We start from the raw sequence: 15,824 nt of genomic DNA on the forward strand, positions 1-15,824 counted from the left end.
AACTATTTTAGCCGATGGAAAATACTTTAAAAGAAACTTCTTGATCATTTGAGCCCGTGTAGTGATAGAACCTCGTGGTAAAGAGTTTAACCACTGTTTTGTCTTCTTCCTCAACGAGAATGGGAACAACTATAAGCGAAGGGTGTCATCAGTGGTGCCATTAACATTGAAAATGTCGCAAATCTCTAGAAAATTAGCCAAATGAGTATTTGAGTCTTCATCTTGCAAACCATCAAACTGAACATACTATTGTACCATCTGAATTGTGTTCAGTTTTAGTTCGAAATTGTTTGCAGCAATGGTAAGTCTTACAATACTCGATTCAGTGCCAATCAGAGTGGGCTTGGCATAATTGTACATAGTATGAGGAACAAGATCTACAGGAGGTAGTTGAATATTTTGATTATCACCCATCTCCTCATTGATATTGTTGTCCTCTTGTTCGTCTACTATATTCTATTGAAATTGCCTTACTTCTCTAACCTCTCTACGATTTCTGTCAGCAGTACTTTCAATCTCAATCTCACTGTTAACAAGCAATGGTCTCAAATCTAAAAATTAAATAAAAAAAATAAAAAATAAAAAATAAAAAGACTAAATTAATAGAAATAAAGTTTTCCTAATATTTTAGTCCCCATCAACGTTGCCAAAAACTTGATGTGTCACGTGACTAACCAAAAATACGACAAAGGCAAGTACACCTATCGGTAAATAGTATAGTTACGGTGAGTAGAGATATCATATCTACGAAGACTAAATGTACTAGTAATTACCGTTTTCCTATTATTTAACTAACAATTTGGAGTGATTGATTTAAACTAAGATTACTAAATTAATTTAACTAAAGAACTCAACAGAGAATAAATCAGGAAAATAATTGAATAATAACCAATAAGCGAGACAATACCCAGGAAAGAATTCACCTAGACTTCATCTATCATTATGAATCTAAATGAAACGATTTATTCACTTGGTATCTTGATCCGTAGAAATCCCTAAATTATTCTAATATCTCTTTCGAGAGTAAGAGAAATTGACTCTAGGTTGATTAATTGAAATTTCTTTCTAATTAAACCCCTATTATCACATTAACTCGATCTATGGATTCCTCTATTAGATTTGACTCTAATCCAGTAGATTTACGTCGTCTTATTTCTAGGATTGCATGCAATCCACTCAATTATACTAGATCTACTATTAAATAGAGACTTTTCCTCATCTAATTTAAGAACATTAAACAAGAATTAATATCCCGAAAATATTAAAACAATAGATAAGCACAAATAATTGAGAACAAGAATAAAGTATTTATCGCATAAGGCGTAAATCAAATAATAGAATTCATCATAGGTTCATCTCCCTAGGTATCTAGGAAATTAGTTTATAATTGTGAATAAAAAAAATCTTAAAGATAGAATAACCACATGAAATAAAGAAACTCATAAAAACTTAAAAAAAATTAAAAGGAGATCTTCAATCTTAATGGAAATTTGCTTCAGAGTTGATTCCAATAGTGTTCTTTGAGTTGATTTCTTCAATATTCTTTGATGGCTCCCTCTTCTCTTCTTTTATTTGGTATTTATAGACTTTAGAATGCCCAGAAGGCCTAAAAATTATGTTTTTCCAGCTCGTGTGGGAAGGCCCAGCCTGTATATTTCCTAAAATCAGCTCTATTTGTCTGATTTTCCCTTCTTTTTCTTCTAAATGCTATCCTAAGTATAGAAACATGAATTTAAAGGGTTAAGAGTATAAAATTCACCAATTTGCATAAATAATAATCTAAAAACGCATTAAGAATGAGATAAAAATATGTTACTTTTATCACTTATTAGTTAATCAAATTTAAACAATTATTGATGAAGAAACCATAATTAAGTTTAAAATGTTTTAAAATTTTAAGGAAGGTAAATTTTATCTGAAAAAATTCAAACAAAATAACAATACTTAATCTATAATCTATGGGAATAATTTATATTAGGATCACCCTAAAAAGCATAGTTTTTAGCCACTAATAAAATAGTGTCACGTCATTAAATTTTAAAGATAACAAAGTATTATTATACTCTCATCTATATAGCTTTCACTCACTAAAAGAGAGGCTCTTGACACTACTAATGTGAGCCTCACCCTTCTATAACCTTAAAGAGAGGACACTACTAATGTGAGCCTCACCCTTCTATGACCTTACCTTCTTGTTCCTCTCTTGCTTATCTGTTAGGATATTATTATGCAATATTATTTTTTAGCAATTTGATTCCTAATGGGATGTTATAGGATATTATTATGGGATATTCTCTCTTAGCAATTTGATTCCTAATGGGATATTATAGGATATTATTATGGGATATTATATTTTATCAATTTGATTCCTACGTAACTACTACTGTTTAGATATATATACCTTTAAGGTCTATCAATAAAATTTAAGAGATTACCGTATTCTTGTCATGGTATCTGAGTAAGGTTTTTGACACAAATTCTTTTTCTTTCATCATTCTAAATGGTTGGCAGTGAGTTTTCTCCTCCACCACCACCGCTAAGAGGGGTGACACTTCCTAACTTTATCATTGAGCAATGACAGTCTCTTCTGGCGGTGTTCAATAATAAACAATCAACTTTCACTCGATTGAATGGTAAGTCAAAGAATAATTGGATTATTGATACGGGGTGTTCAAATCATGTTACAAGTGATCTTATATGTTTGATGAATATGAGAGGTGTTGTAGCATGTTCCGTTGCACTCATTGATAGCCAAACAATGGTGGTTACCTAAGAAGGAATGGTTAAATTGACGAACAAAATTCACTTAAAACACGTTCTTTACATTCCTAAATTAAACTGTAATTTAATTCTGGTTCCTTATTTGAATGATGATAGGAACTGTTTTGTCCAATTTCCAACTAACATATATGCTATTTAGGTACTTCATTTGAGGGAGTTGATTGTAGCGAGTGAGAGACGGGATGGACTTTACTACTTCCGGCAGGTTTCAATGGTTAAAGCGGTTTTGACTCTAGCTTAATCCTTTTTGAAACTTTGGCATAAAAGATTGGGTCACCCTTTTGAGAAAGTAGTAAAATTATTTCCTTATGTTAGTAACACTTGAGATCATCTGAATAAAGCATGTGAAATTTGTCATCGTGCTAAGCAGACTAGAAATTGCTTTCCAATTAGTGAACAAAAAGCCACTCGTATTTTTGAGTTAGTTCATTGTGATTTGTTAGGGTTTTATGACACTTTTTTATCTTGTGGGTCTCATTATTTCATGTAGCTCATGCTTTGCATTTCCAGAGAAATATGCATATATCTTTTTGGGGGCAGTGTGTGTTGACTACATCTTATCTCAGTAATTGAACTCCTTCACCTCTTCTTCATAATAAAACATCCTATGAAATGTTGTTTGGTAGCCCTTTTTTGTTTGATGATTTTCGTGTGTTTTGTTGCTTATGTTTTGCTCATAATCAACGTTTTAAAGGTGATAAGTTTGCTAGTCGAAGTCGAAAGTGTGTTTTTTGTACCCTTTTGGTAAAAGGGGTTGGTATTTATATGATCTAAATTCTAAAAAGTTTTTTTTGTCCTGCGATGTGAAATTTTTTAGGATATTTTTCCATATTTGGATGGGAATGCTGCAACCATTGAGCCGAACAATATTGATCTGCCATATGGGAGTGCAAGCATAATTTTTTATAAATATTTTGGTGAATCAGAGGTGTTGGAGCATGCGACAGTTCCTCTGCTTGCTACTTCGCAGCCTGTGAGTTCGTCACCTGTAAGTTCTCTGACAGGTATCTTCTTCTTCTTGTAATGATACGGTAGTACAGAGGGCTTTAGGTAATGGTGCGCCTGAATTGGGACGAGGGTATAGGGAGAAATTTCCCTCTATGAAGCTTCGGGATTTTGTCATTCATACCGTTATAAAGAAAAGTCCATCTCCTACCTCACTTGCTTCAGAGCCTTCCTCAAGTACTCTATTTCCTATAACATATTATGTTAATTTTGAAAAATTTACTGTGAAACACTAAAATTTTCTTGTAGCTATTACTACAGGGTTGAGCCACAGTCTTTTAAAAAGGTTGTAAAAGATGTAGGATGGTGTGATGCTATGCAAAATGAGATTTGTGCTCTAGAGGATAATGACACTTGGTCTATGGAAACACTTCCTCTTGGAAAGAAAGCACTAGGTAGTAAGTGGGTGTATAAGATTAAATATAACTCCGATGAAAGTATTGAGAAACTTAAAGCTCGTCTTGTTGTTTTTGGTAATCACCAAGTAGAAAGTATTGACTAATGAAAATTTTGCACCTGTGGTGAAAACGGTGATTGTTCGGGCTTTCTTAGCTATTGCAGCTTTGAAAATTTGTGAGTTACATCAGATGGATGTCCATAATGCCTTCTAGCATGGTGATCTTGGTGAAAAGGTTTATATAAAGCTTCATCTAGGTTTTACTCTTGATAAGCTTGGAATGGTTTGTCGTTTGTGCAAGCCTTTTTATGGGTTGAAACAGGCTCCTTAATGTTGGTTTGCGAAGCTTATTATTAAAGTAAAAGGTTATGGATTTCTTCAGTCATATTTTGATTATTCTCTCTTTACATACACTAAGGAATCTGCACGCATTAATGTGTTAGTTTATGTTGATGATTTTCTTATTTCTAGGAACGATTATGTTACTTTGAAAACTTTTAAGAGGTATATCAGTTCTTGTTTTCATATGAAGGATCTTGGTGTTTTGAAATTTTTTTGGGGATAGAGGTAGCTTGTAGCTCTTTGGGGTTATTTATTTATCAAAGAAAATATGCACTTGATATTATTTTAGAGGCGGGAGTTTTGGGAGCAAAGCCCGCAGGATCGCCAATAGAGTAGAATCATAAATTGAAACATGCTACAGGAACAATTTTGTCTGATCCTGAGCCGTACAAACAATTAATGGGTCATTTGATTTATTTGGTAGTGACCAAACCTGATTTGGCATAATCGATTCATGTCTTATCCCAATTTATGTATGAGTTGAGGTAGAAGCATTGGCACGCAGCTCTGCGTGCTTTCTGATACTTGAAAGGCTCTCCCGGCCAAGAGATTCTTTTGAGATTTGATAGTGATTTATCCTTGAAAGGGTAGTGTGATTCGAATTAGGCTTCTTATCCGTTAACTCGGCATTCACTTACTGGCTGGCTTGTCTTTCTAGGACAATCTCCTATTTCCTGGAAAACTAATAAACGACATACAATTTCCCATTCTTCTGCTGAGGCTAAATATAGGTCTATAGATTCTTTCACTTGTGAGCTCAAGTGGCTGAAGGCCTTATTATTGAGCTTCGGTGTTCATCATCCTAAAGCAATTTCTTTATTTTGTGATAGTCAATCTGCACTACATACTGCATGCTCCAACTTGAGGGGGAATGTTAGGATATTATTATGAGATATTATCTTTTAGGAATTTGATTCCTAATGGGATGTTATAGGATATTATTATTGGATATTCTCTCCTAGCAATTTGATTCCTAATTAGATATTATAAGATATTATTATGATGTTATCTTTTAGCAATTTGATTCCTCGTATCTTCTATTGTATAGATATATATATACCCTTAAGGTCTATTAATAAAAATTCAAAAATTACCCTATTCTTGTTATTATCCCATTTTGAGTCCTATCAACAATTATTATCACATAATATTTAATAATATATTTAAAATCATTTTTAATATCGGTGTAAAAATATAATAAAGAATAAAAGTATTTTTGCACGTTTCTCCAAATTTATACCTTTTGTACACATGATAGATAAATAATAATTATTTTTATTAAAACTCAAATAATTAAACTTTAATTTGTGCTAAATAACTACATAATCTTTAAGTGTGCAAAAAAAAAATATTTATGATATTTTATCCGGGTAAAAATAATGTATAGCTTGGATTGAGTTTAAATTTCATAAAATTTGAAATTTTTATTTCATGGTATTTTAAAAAATATTTTATATTTATTATCATAATTACAATTATTATGTATTAATATTCATTTAAAAAAGGGAAAAAAGAAAGTAGTTAAAAAATTAGTTTTTGTTTTAAAAATAAGGGATGTGGGAAGGGTTGATAGCAGTTTTTAGAGAGAAATTCCGCTGAATTTTTCTTTAAAAAATCCAATATTTAAAAAACCAAAATTTTCATATTTAGTTCAAAATTTTATGTAAAATAAGACTTAGCAAAGTTCAATATTGCGTTGCTTGGAAAACGTGGTTGGCGGTTAGTAATGAAATTAGACTGTTTGTTTGCTCGAGTCATGAAAGCTAAGTACTATCTAATCAATGATTTTATGAGTGTCAGTTTAGTTTCTCACCCTTCGTATACTTGGAGGAGCATTTGGGGTGCTTGGAGGCTTCTGGAACTCGGTATGGGGTAGAGAGTCGAAAATGATAGAATGATAAACATTTGGAATGATGCATGGTTACCGAGCCCTAGAAAAGGAAGATTAGTAATTCAGAACGTTGATATTAATTATACAGTGGTTGCAGATCTTATTAATATTGAGTCCGCTACCTGGAAATTGGAGGCATTGCGAAAGCTATTTGATGAAGAGCAAGTGAGCAGAATAATGACCATTCCAAGTGCTGGAGTTGAGCTCGGGTATGAGAGAGTTTGGAGAGGTGATAATATAGGAGTATATTCGGTAAGGAGTGGGTACAAATGACTCCTAAATGGGGATGTGTCAACATCAATTAGGGAGGGGCTACAGTAGGATACGCTATTACAGAATTTTTAGAACATATTATGGAGACTAAAAGTTGCGAGTAAGATAAAAATTACAATATGGAAATTGACTAACAATTACATTCCAACATTTGATAATTTACTATTGAGAAAGTTGGTAGTGGTGAATTGTTACCCTTTCTGTCACTTAATGGAAGAGCTGATGAGCCACGTTTTTCGGGACTGCTCGTTCACCAAATGTGTCCTGCAAGGGATGTGTATTGACGTCTTACCCATTAACTAGGGGTAAAGTTGGAAAATGTGGTTAGAAAATTTATTTTTCAATGGCGGTGAAGAACAATGTAAATGGTTAGCTATTGTTTTTTGGGCAGTATGGCATCATAGAAACAAGGTCTATCGTCATTGTGAAAGACAAAGTGTGTCTAGCCTCGTTTCTTTTTTTAAAGCCTCCTATACAGAGAATAGTAATGTAGAAATAAAAATAGCAACAAACATTAATCTGAAAGGCAATGCATGGTATTTGTCAATGACAAATGTGGTTAAAGTTAACTTTGATGCATCATTTAACAAGCACAAGCATAGTTTGGTGTCAGGAGTAATTTTTAAAAATAGTGAGGGGTATATTCTGGCAGCATGTACATGCCCAAATAATTTTGTGGTCGACGCAACTACAGTAGAGGCGAGAGCCTGTTTACAAGCGGTGACAGTAGCTGAAGAATTAGGATTTCAGAGATTGGTGGTGGAGGGGGATTCCTTGACTATCGTTAAAAAAGTTCAGTAACTGGGGGAGGAAAGATCGAGTACAATTGTGATAATAAAGGAAATTAAAGAAAGGGCTCAAAGATTCGAAGAACTCACCTTTAGATTCGAGGGCAGATCGGTAAATCAAGTGGAGCATGCTATGGCGGAGGAAGGAAAACAATGGTCATTCCTGAGGGTTTGGATTGATGAGGTGTCGCTAAGGGTAGAAGCAAAGGATGAAAGAAATAGAAGAAATATGAGATGGAGGGGTTGAATGGGTCAGAGAAAATGTGTATTGAGGCTGATACGAGTCTGAAATTTGAGTAGACAAGGAAGAAGAAATTCGAAGAAGAAAAGAGAGAGATGATGGAAGAACTCTGGAATGAGAGAATTAATTCAATATTTTTTGGATAAAACGTTTCCATGCAATACATGCAAAATATAAAGGAAACTAACAAAGTGACGTAGACTATTCTATTATAACAAAAAAAATGCAAAACGCCCTGTATGACTAATTCTCAAAACTCCCCATTTCAATTAACTCCGTAAAAGTCTTCTGCTAACTTTTCAACTCGTAACAATACTCCCTGCCCCGAGAGCATCCTTGTCCTCAAGGCTGAAAATGAGGAAATTTGGCTTGCAGGGCAGAAAATGATTCCCAGGTCGCATCTTCTGGAAAAGAGTCAGCCCACTCTACTAATACTTCAGTCACAGCTTGACTTCCTTTCTTAACTATTCTTCTGTCACTAATGCGAACAGGCTCTTTTGGTAAGGCACCATGAGCATCCACTAGTGGTAACTGTAATTGAGTTGGAGTAGACCCCACATGCTTCTTTAATTGCGAAACATGAAATGTAGGATGAATATGAGAATTTTGTGGAAGTTGCAGGGTATAAGCCACTGCCCCGACTTTCTGAATCACTGGAAAAGGACCATAATACTTGGGAGATAGCTTCTGGTTAGAGACTTTCCCAAGCGATTGCTGCTGATAAGGTTGCAACTACAAATAGACCAAGTCACCCACTTGAAAGCTTCGCTCAGATCGATGCTTGTCTGCAAAGTGCTTCATGCGGTGCTGAGCTTTCTTGAGGCAAAAATGAAGTAACTTTCGAGCAGCCTCCCTCGCCCGTAAGCTTCGATCTACAACTGCCACATGAGAAATACCTGCCAAATAGGGCATGTGTGCAGGTGGGGGCTGACCATACAGAGCCTCGTACGGGGTGAGCTGGATAGAAGAATGGTAAGAAGAATTATACCACCATTCAGCTAGAGGCAGCCATTGGAACTAGTGTGCAGGCTCTCTCTGGTCATACAACGCAAGTAATTCTCAAGGCATCGATTCAAAACTTCAGTCTGGCCATCCGTCTGAGGGTGGTAGGCCGTCAATAGTAAAAGCCTAGTCCCTGACTTCCTGAAGAGTTCTTGCCAAAAATTACTAACAAAGATTCTATCTTTATCCGATATGATAGAATCGGGCATACCATGCAGCTTGTAGACATGACTTAAATATTCAGAAGCCAAATCTGTAGTTGTGTAGGGATGAGTCAAAGCCAAAAAATGACCATATTTAGTGAGATGGTCGACCACGACAAGAATGGAAGTCTATTCTAATCACAAACCAAGCTCTGTCAGGTATTGGTAAGGGCTGTAGGAGGCCAGGAGAAGCCACTGATTCCTCTTTGCATTTTTGACAAGTGATACATTCACGGATCCACCTCTTAACATCCGTAGTAAGGCCCTTCCAGTATAATTGACTCGAAAGCCGCTTCCTAGTTACATGCACCCCAGAATGACCTCCAATAGCACTAGCATGAAAATGAAAGAATAACTCCCGTCGTAATTGTGAATCCTTCCCCACGACTATCTTCCCTTTTCTGAACAAAAATCGGCCATCCCAAGAATATTTTTGGTCAGGATTCGGATGCTGGTGAGTGCGTTGAATAATTTGCTGCAGTCGGTCGTCTTGAGTATAAGATTGCTGCACCTGTACCAAGAGGTCCAAGGTAACTGATCTTACTAAAATCTGATTGTACTGACTATGTTCAAGTTATGGTTGTCGAGAGAGAGCATCTGTAACTTTGTTGTTAATCCCTTTTCGGTAGGAAACTTCAAAATTGTAGCCGAGCATTTTAGCTACCCAACGCTGCTGGAAAGGAGTAATAGCCACTTGATCCGACAAAAAATGCAACTTTGATGATCTGTGCGAATTTTAAAATGGCGACCAACCAAGTAAGCATGCCACTTTCGAACTGCTAGTAAAACTGTTAGCATTTCTTTTTCATAGATGGATAATGCTTGATGTCGCACCCTAAGAGCTTTGCTAAAGAATGCTATTGGCCTACCTTGCTGTTGCAAAACTGCACCAATGCCCCCGCCGCTCGCATCTGTATCCACGGTAAATTCAAGCTGAAAATTTGGAAGTACCAACACAGGAGCTGTAACCAGGGCTTGTTTAAGTGCTTGGAAGGCTTCAGTGGCTCGGTCGTTCCATCCCCAACAATTTTTCTGTAATAAATCAGTTAACAGTCGAGAAATTTCTCCATAATTCCTTATAAACCGTCTGTAGTACCCTGTGAGACCAAGGAAACTACGCAGCTCTTTCACTGACCGATGAGTAGGCCATGAAGATATGCAATCAATCTTAGTGGTATCCATAGACATTGTTCCATCATGCAACACATGACCCAAATATTGAATTTGAGGGGAACCAAAGCAACATTTTGATAGTTTAGCCTACAATTGTTGTTCTCTTAAAATAAGAAGAACTGTCCTCAAAAGTAGTAGGTGCTCAGACCATGATGCCGAGTAGACAAGAATGTCATCGAAGAAGACTAGCACAGATTTCCTCAATAATGACTTAAAAATGGAGTTCATGAGGGCCTGAAAACTGGAGGGAGCGTCCCCTAATTCGTCCAATAACTCCTCGATCACAAGAATAGGGAATTTATCCTTGACTGTGTGCTGATTGAGTTGCCTGTAATCCACACATAATCGCCAGATTCCATCCTTCTTTTTGACCATGACGATAGGAGAGGCAAATGAGCTGGTACTGTCGCGAATAAACCCTACTTGAAGAATTTCCTGAATGAGCTTCTCTATCTCTGTCTTCTGAAATGCTGGATATCTGTAGGGCTTAATTTTGATTACTGCTCTTTCATCCGTCAGAGGAATTTTATGATCATGTATTCTTCTAGGAGGCAACCCTTTTGGAACTTGGAATATGTCATCAAACTCCAGTAAAAGTTTCTGAAGCTGATTCCTCTGGCTCATATCCCCCTTGGTAGAGAGCGCCACCTGCTCAGGTGAGCTTAATATAGCTGTATAAGGTCCCAACGACTCCCCAATTATTGCAAAACATCTTGGGTTGCATTCTGTATTCACAGTTGCTAACGAACCAGGAATTATGCCTTGAAGAACGCATGACTCCCCAGCTAAGTTGAACTGCATCGTTAAAGAGCTAAAGTTCCAAATTATGTCTCCCAACGCCAATAACCATTGCACCCCTAATACCATATCACAGCCTTTCAATGATAAGACCATAAAGTCAGTTTCAAACTTATGGTCCTGCACCTCCCACTTGACCCCTTTACATAAACCTTTGGTAAACAAGCAATTTCCATTGGCCACCGAAACTTTCAATTGTTTCTGGCATTTCACCAGTAAAGACACTTTATTGACCAAATTAATGTTAATAAAATTATGCGTACTCCTCGAGTCCACCAGAATGATAACCCAGTTTGTTCCCACTCGAGCAGCCACCCTCATGGTGTTGTGCCCTTGTAAGCTCGTAAGAGCATGTAGCGAAATTGTAGGAGATTGAAGACCATCTTCCTCATTCCCGTTTCCGTCTTATTTGTCAGAACACTCTTGAAATTCTTCCACTTCACCATCTGAAAAAGGTTCCAAAAGAAATTGATACAATTGGGATTTTATGCATTTGTGACCTGCATGGTATTTAACCCCACACCAGAAACAAAGGCCCTTTTGTTTCCTTTCAGCCATCAATGTTGGAGAAATAGTTTTAGACCCTGAAATGTTTGATGGTATAGTAGAAGCAGACTGTGAACTTGCATCTGGTTTTATGGGAAAGGAAGAATGCCTTGAAATAGATGGGGTACTGGTTACGGTCCTTGGCGAGCTGACTCCCACTGTTGGAGGACCCTTTCCTGAATGGGAGACGAGAACTTCGATTTTTCTAGCTAATTGAAAAGCTTCCATCAACATCGCAGGTGCAAATAAATCCAAATATTAACCTATTTCGTCTTTCAAATTCCCAATGAAAATACTAAGAGCATATGATTCTGGCAGATGCAATTGATTAAGCAGTCCTACAAACAGATCTTGAAATTGTTCAAGAGTACCTTGCTGTTTCAAGTTGACCATCTCCCTCATTGGATCCCCAAATGGTCCACACCCAAAACGATCTTGAAGGCTCTTAATGTACGCCGGCCAAGTCAGCATTGTCAAGCCACCATTCATCTGAGAATAGAAATGATGCCATTCCAACGCTCTGCCTTCCGAATTCAACAACACCAGGCGAACCTTACTGGCTTTAGGCGTGCCTTCCGCTTCAAAATATTGTTCCAGTTTGGTCCACCAACCCCGAAAATCAGTGCCATCGAACTTAAGACACTCCAAACAGCTGAATTTAGTAGAAACCCCTGCCAAAAAAGAAGGATCTCTCACATGTACACTACCTCTATCCGCAACATAAGGTTCCGTCTGTCCTTGCGGCAAATCAGTATTCTTAGGTAAAAACCCAGGAGGAGCTCCCAAAACTCCTTTACCCTTATCAACCGCAGCATTTACCGAATAACCTGTCGGGGTGGTCCAAAATACTAGCCCAAAAACGACTGTAAGTCTCCTCGAAACTCAAATTTGAACTTCTGTAACCGATTCTCCATTTTAGTCTCTAGATGCGCGATTTCCTCTTGGATTTTTGAAGTATTCTGTTGCAAACTCCCCACCTCCTTCTGTAATCTGGTCGACACACCATCGCCGACCATCAAGAGGGATCGTGAAAGCTCTGATACCCTTGATACGAGTTTGAAATTTGAGTAGACAAGGAAGAAGAAATTCGAAGAAGAAAAGAGAGAGAGGATGGAAGAACTCTGGAATGAGAGAATTAATTCAATATTTTCTAGATAAAACGTTTCCATGCAATACATGCAAAATATAAAGGAAACTAACAAAGTGACGTGGACTATTCTGTTATAACAAAAAAAGCAAAATCCATCGTGATTTTTTGAGGGTTGTTGATCTATGGGAGCAAGACGATGGTTGTAGCGACGCTGATGAAGGATGCCGGGGAGATGGGGCTGCTGCGTTTCTTGTCGAAAGAAGCTTTTGGTTTTCTATTTTCTTTTATTTTTTTGGTTATGTTTTTCTAGGGTTTCTTGAGAAGACGATGGGTTTTCTTTTGGCTGTTTTTTTGTTGGTTTTCTTAAGTGGTTTTATTTGTTTTTTGCAATTCTCCACCGTTGTTTTGTGTCGCTTGGTGATAGATGTAACTCATGCATATATGCATTTATTTATTGATAATGGCATTTCATCGATCTTCAGTTAAAAAAAGAAAGAAAGTAAGTAAAAAAAATCAATTTTTTTAAGTAAGGGACGGGGGAAGGGTTGAGAGCAATCTTTAAACATAAATTTCGCTGAAATTTTCTTAAAATATCAATATTTAAAAACCAAAAATTCCTATTTAGTTTAAATTTTATGTAAAAATAATATTTTGACATTTATAAGCACTTAACATTCCATGGGGAAAAATATCCTTAACATAATTCAGTTGAAGGTGTGCTATGTGGAGGAAAATTCTCATATGGCCAAATAGCTGATTTGATAACAAAATATTAAAGATATATACATATTTTCATAATTAAATTCAAATAAAATAGATTTGTGATTCTGGCTAAATTTTGAAAGAAAACACCCTTTCCAAATTCTAAACCACCCACTTTTAGATATGTCTAGAATTAATGTCATTTCGAAATAATTACTTTTTTTCTCTTAAAAATGAATATCAAATAAAATTTTATTTAAATAAATTTGTTGAAAAATCTGAAATAGTTTGTCGGCTGTTCAAAGCACATGCCGTCTGCACCTTATTTTGGCCAATCAAAATTGCCTTTGCCTTTCGCCTCATTCTTTAGACTTAGACCCCAAGATTTCTAAATTTCCAATGAGTTTAGATGGATGGTGCATTTACCTGCGGTTAGTATAAAAACAGCGGTGACAGTGAGATTGAATACTATAACAATGCTATAACGTGAGACAAAAAGTAAATTAAACGCACCGCACCGCACCGCAACTAATCACCCATCCAAACCCACCCTTGGAACATTGACCCCAAACTAGTACTAATTGCACACCCACAATTTCTTAATATTATGCATTTTATCACAATAGAATTATAGTATTATATGGTAGTCATATACTGATATAATACCAAATTATATCATTAAAATATAAAAAAAATATAAATAGGATGTGAATATATACCAAAATTATTATAATCTCATAAAACCAAGGCAGTTAGTACGATTGTTTTTGTAATTGGTACTATATTGATTTCTTCAGTGTATTATTACGGATTTATCGTTATTTTAGATAATATTTATAAAAAATAAATTACAATAGAGGTCACTCAATTATTATTGTTTTAATGGTCATTTAATTATATTTTTTAGTTACCTAATTATAAAAATTATAAAATATCACTTAACTATTCAATTTTATTTATTTTTGGTCACTAGCTTGCTAATGCAAAAATAGAAACACCAAAAATCTAAGATAGTTAGGTGACAAAAATACTAATAATTGAGTGACTATTTTATAACTTTTCATAGTTGGGTGACTACTAATGTAGTTTTTCTATAAAATTTCAATTATCAAATAAATAAGATTAATAAAAGTAGGAGAAACTACACGATAATCACTCAACTATTAGTAAATTTATTTTTAGTCACCCAATTATAAAACGTTACAAAATAACTACCCAACTATTCAAAATTTTTTTTAAGCCCGTAACCGTTAAATGGCATAGGGAAAGTTAACTTGGAAGGTTTACTTAAATAAATACACATAAAAGCCTTCTTATTATAGAAAAGTATACATGGAAGGCTTCTTATATATAAATATATATATTATAGTTTTATTTTGACAAAATCGAAGACGAAACTTCATATAAATGATCACCGCGAGTCTGCGATGAAAGTGACGCAATAACACGATTCTTTACTATCAAAGAAACTTTCTCCTTTATACCAAAAAGGAAAAAGTTAATTTCTGCTACTGGTCCTTGTATTTTACGAAATTTATAGATTTAGTCCCTATACTTTTATTTGATCAATTTTAGTCCTTATATTTTTTGAATTGGTCAATTTTAGTCATTGTACTTTTTCGAATTTGAAATTTTAGTCTTGACTCAAATAGTTGCAGTTAAATTCATTTGGTTAAATTCAATTATTAGTCTTGTACTATGTGTACAATTGTCGATTTAATTCATATTTTCATTTGGATCATTCTAAATACCTATACTTTTCAAAATTTGAAATTTTAGTCTTCAAGCATATGAAAGTCGTTAATCCATTAATTGATTTTAGTGACTAATATGTGAAAATAATAAGTTGACATGACAATACAAATATGATAATATGTTTGGTGCATTAAATTTTGGAAACAATAGAACTTAACTTAATGAATTTAATAATTATTGTTTGGTGAAGACTAAAATTTTAAAATTGAGAAAGTACAGGGACTAAAATGACTGAATAAAAGTACAGAGATTAAATCCTCAACTTTTGCAAAGTACAGGGCTAGTAGCAGAATTTAACAAAAAAATTAGTACTCGCAACTAATAATCTAATAAAATAATTTTATAAAATTAAAATTTTAAAACTTTTTCATCAATTTTAAAAAAATTAAGTTCACGTTGAATTTAGCTGTAGTTATGCTTGCAAGTATTGAATTCATTAGATATTTTTATATAATTCGAAAATACTATTTTTATTTGTATTTTCTTTTACATTCAACAAATAGTTAAATATATTTTTTTGTAAATGAATAAAATATAAAATATAAAATAGCTTAAATAAATATAATCATTTTTATTCATTTATAAATTGGGAGGAGATTATAACAAAAGTATGTTCCTTAATTTTTTTGGTATCAAGTAGGGTGAGCAAAATCCGATTCAATTCGGAAAACTTGAAAAAAATCAAAATTTTTGGTTTAACTTGAATATGAATTACACAATTCGAGTTATCCGAAAATCCAAATAAGAAAAGGCAAAACTACATTGTTTTGATAAATGTTTACATTTTCTAAAGTTAAAAGGTAAAACTATGTTGTTTTGGTAAATGTTTACCCATTA

The 15,824-nt window shown here is 34.7% G+C and overlaps 1 protein-coding gene across 1 annotated transcript; it reads right to left on the bottom strand.

Annotated features, from left to right (window-relative positions):
* Window positions 1-8,060: 8,060 nt before the first annotated feature.
* On the bottom strand, window positions 8,061-10,111 carry LOC128036202 (uncharacterized). The gene is made up of 5 exons (XM_052627116.1): window positions 9,677-10,111; window positions 9,070-9,434; window positions 8,798-8,861; window positions 8,475-8,675; window positions 8,061-8,432 (listed from the first exon to the last, which is right to left on the bottom strand). Exons 1-5 carry the CDS (start codon window positions 10,109-10,111, stop codon window positions 8,061-8,063), a joined length of 1,437 nt encoding a protein of 478 aa, XP_052483076.1.
* Between the last annotated feature and the right edge of the window lie 5,713 nt (window positions 10,112-15,824).

The sequence above is a fragment of the Gossypium raimondii genome, chromosome 13 (genome assembly GCF_025698545.1).
Source record: "Gossypium raimondii isolate GPD5lz chromosome 13, ASM2569854v1, whole genome shotgun sequence".
Taxonomy (NCBI): Eukaryota; Viridiplantae; Streptophyta; class Magnoliopsida; order Malvales; family Malvaceae; genus Gossypium; species Gossypium raimondii.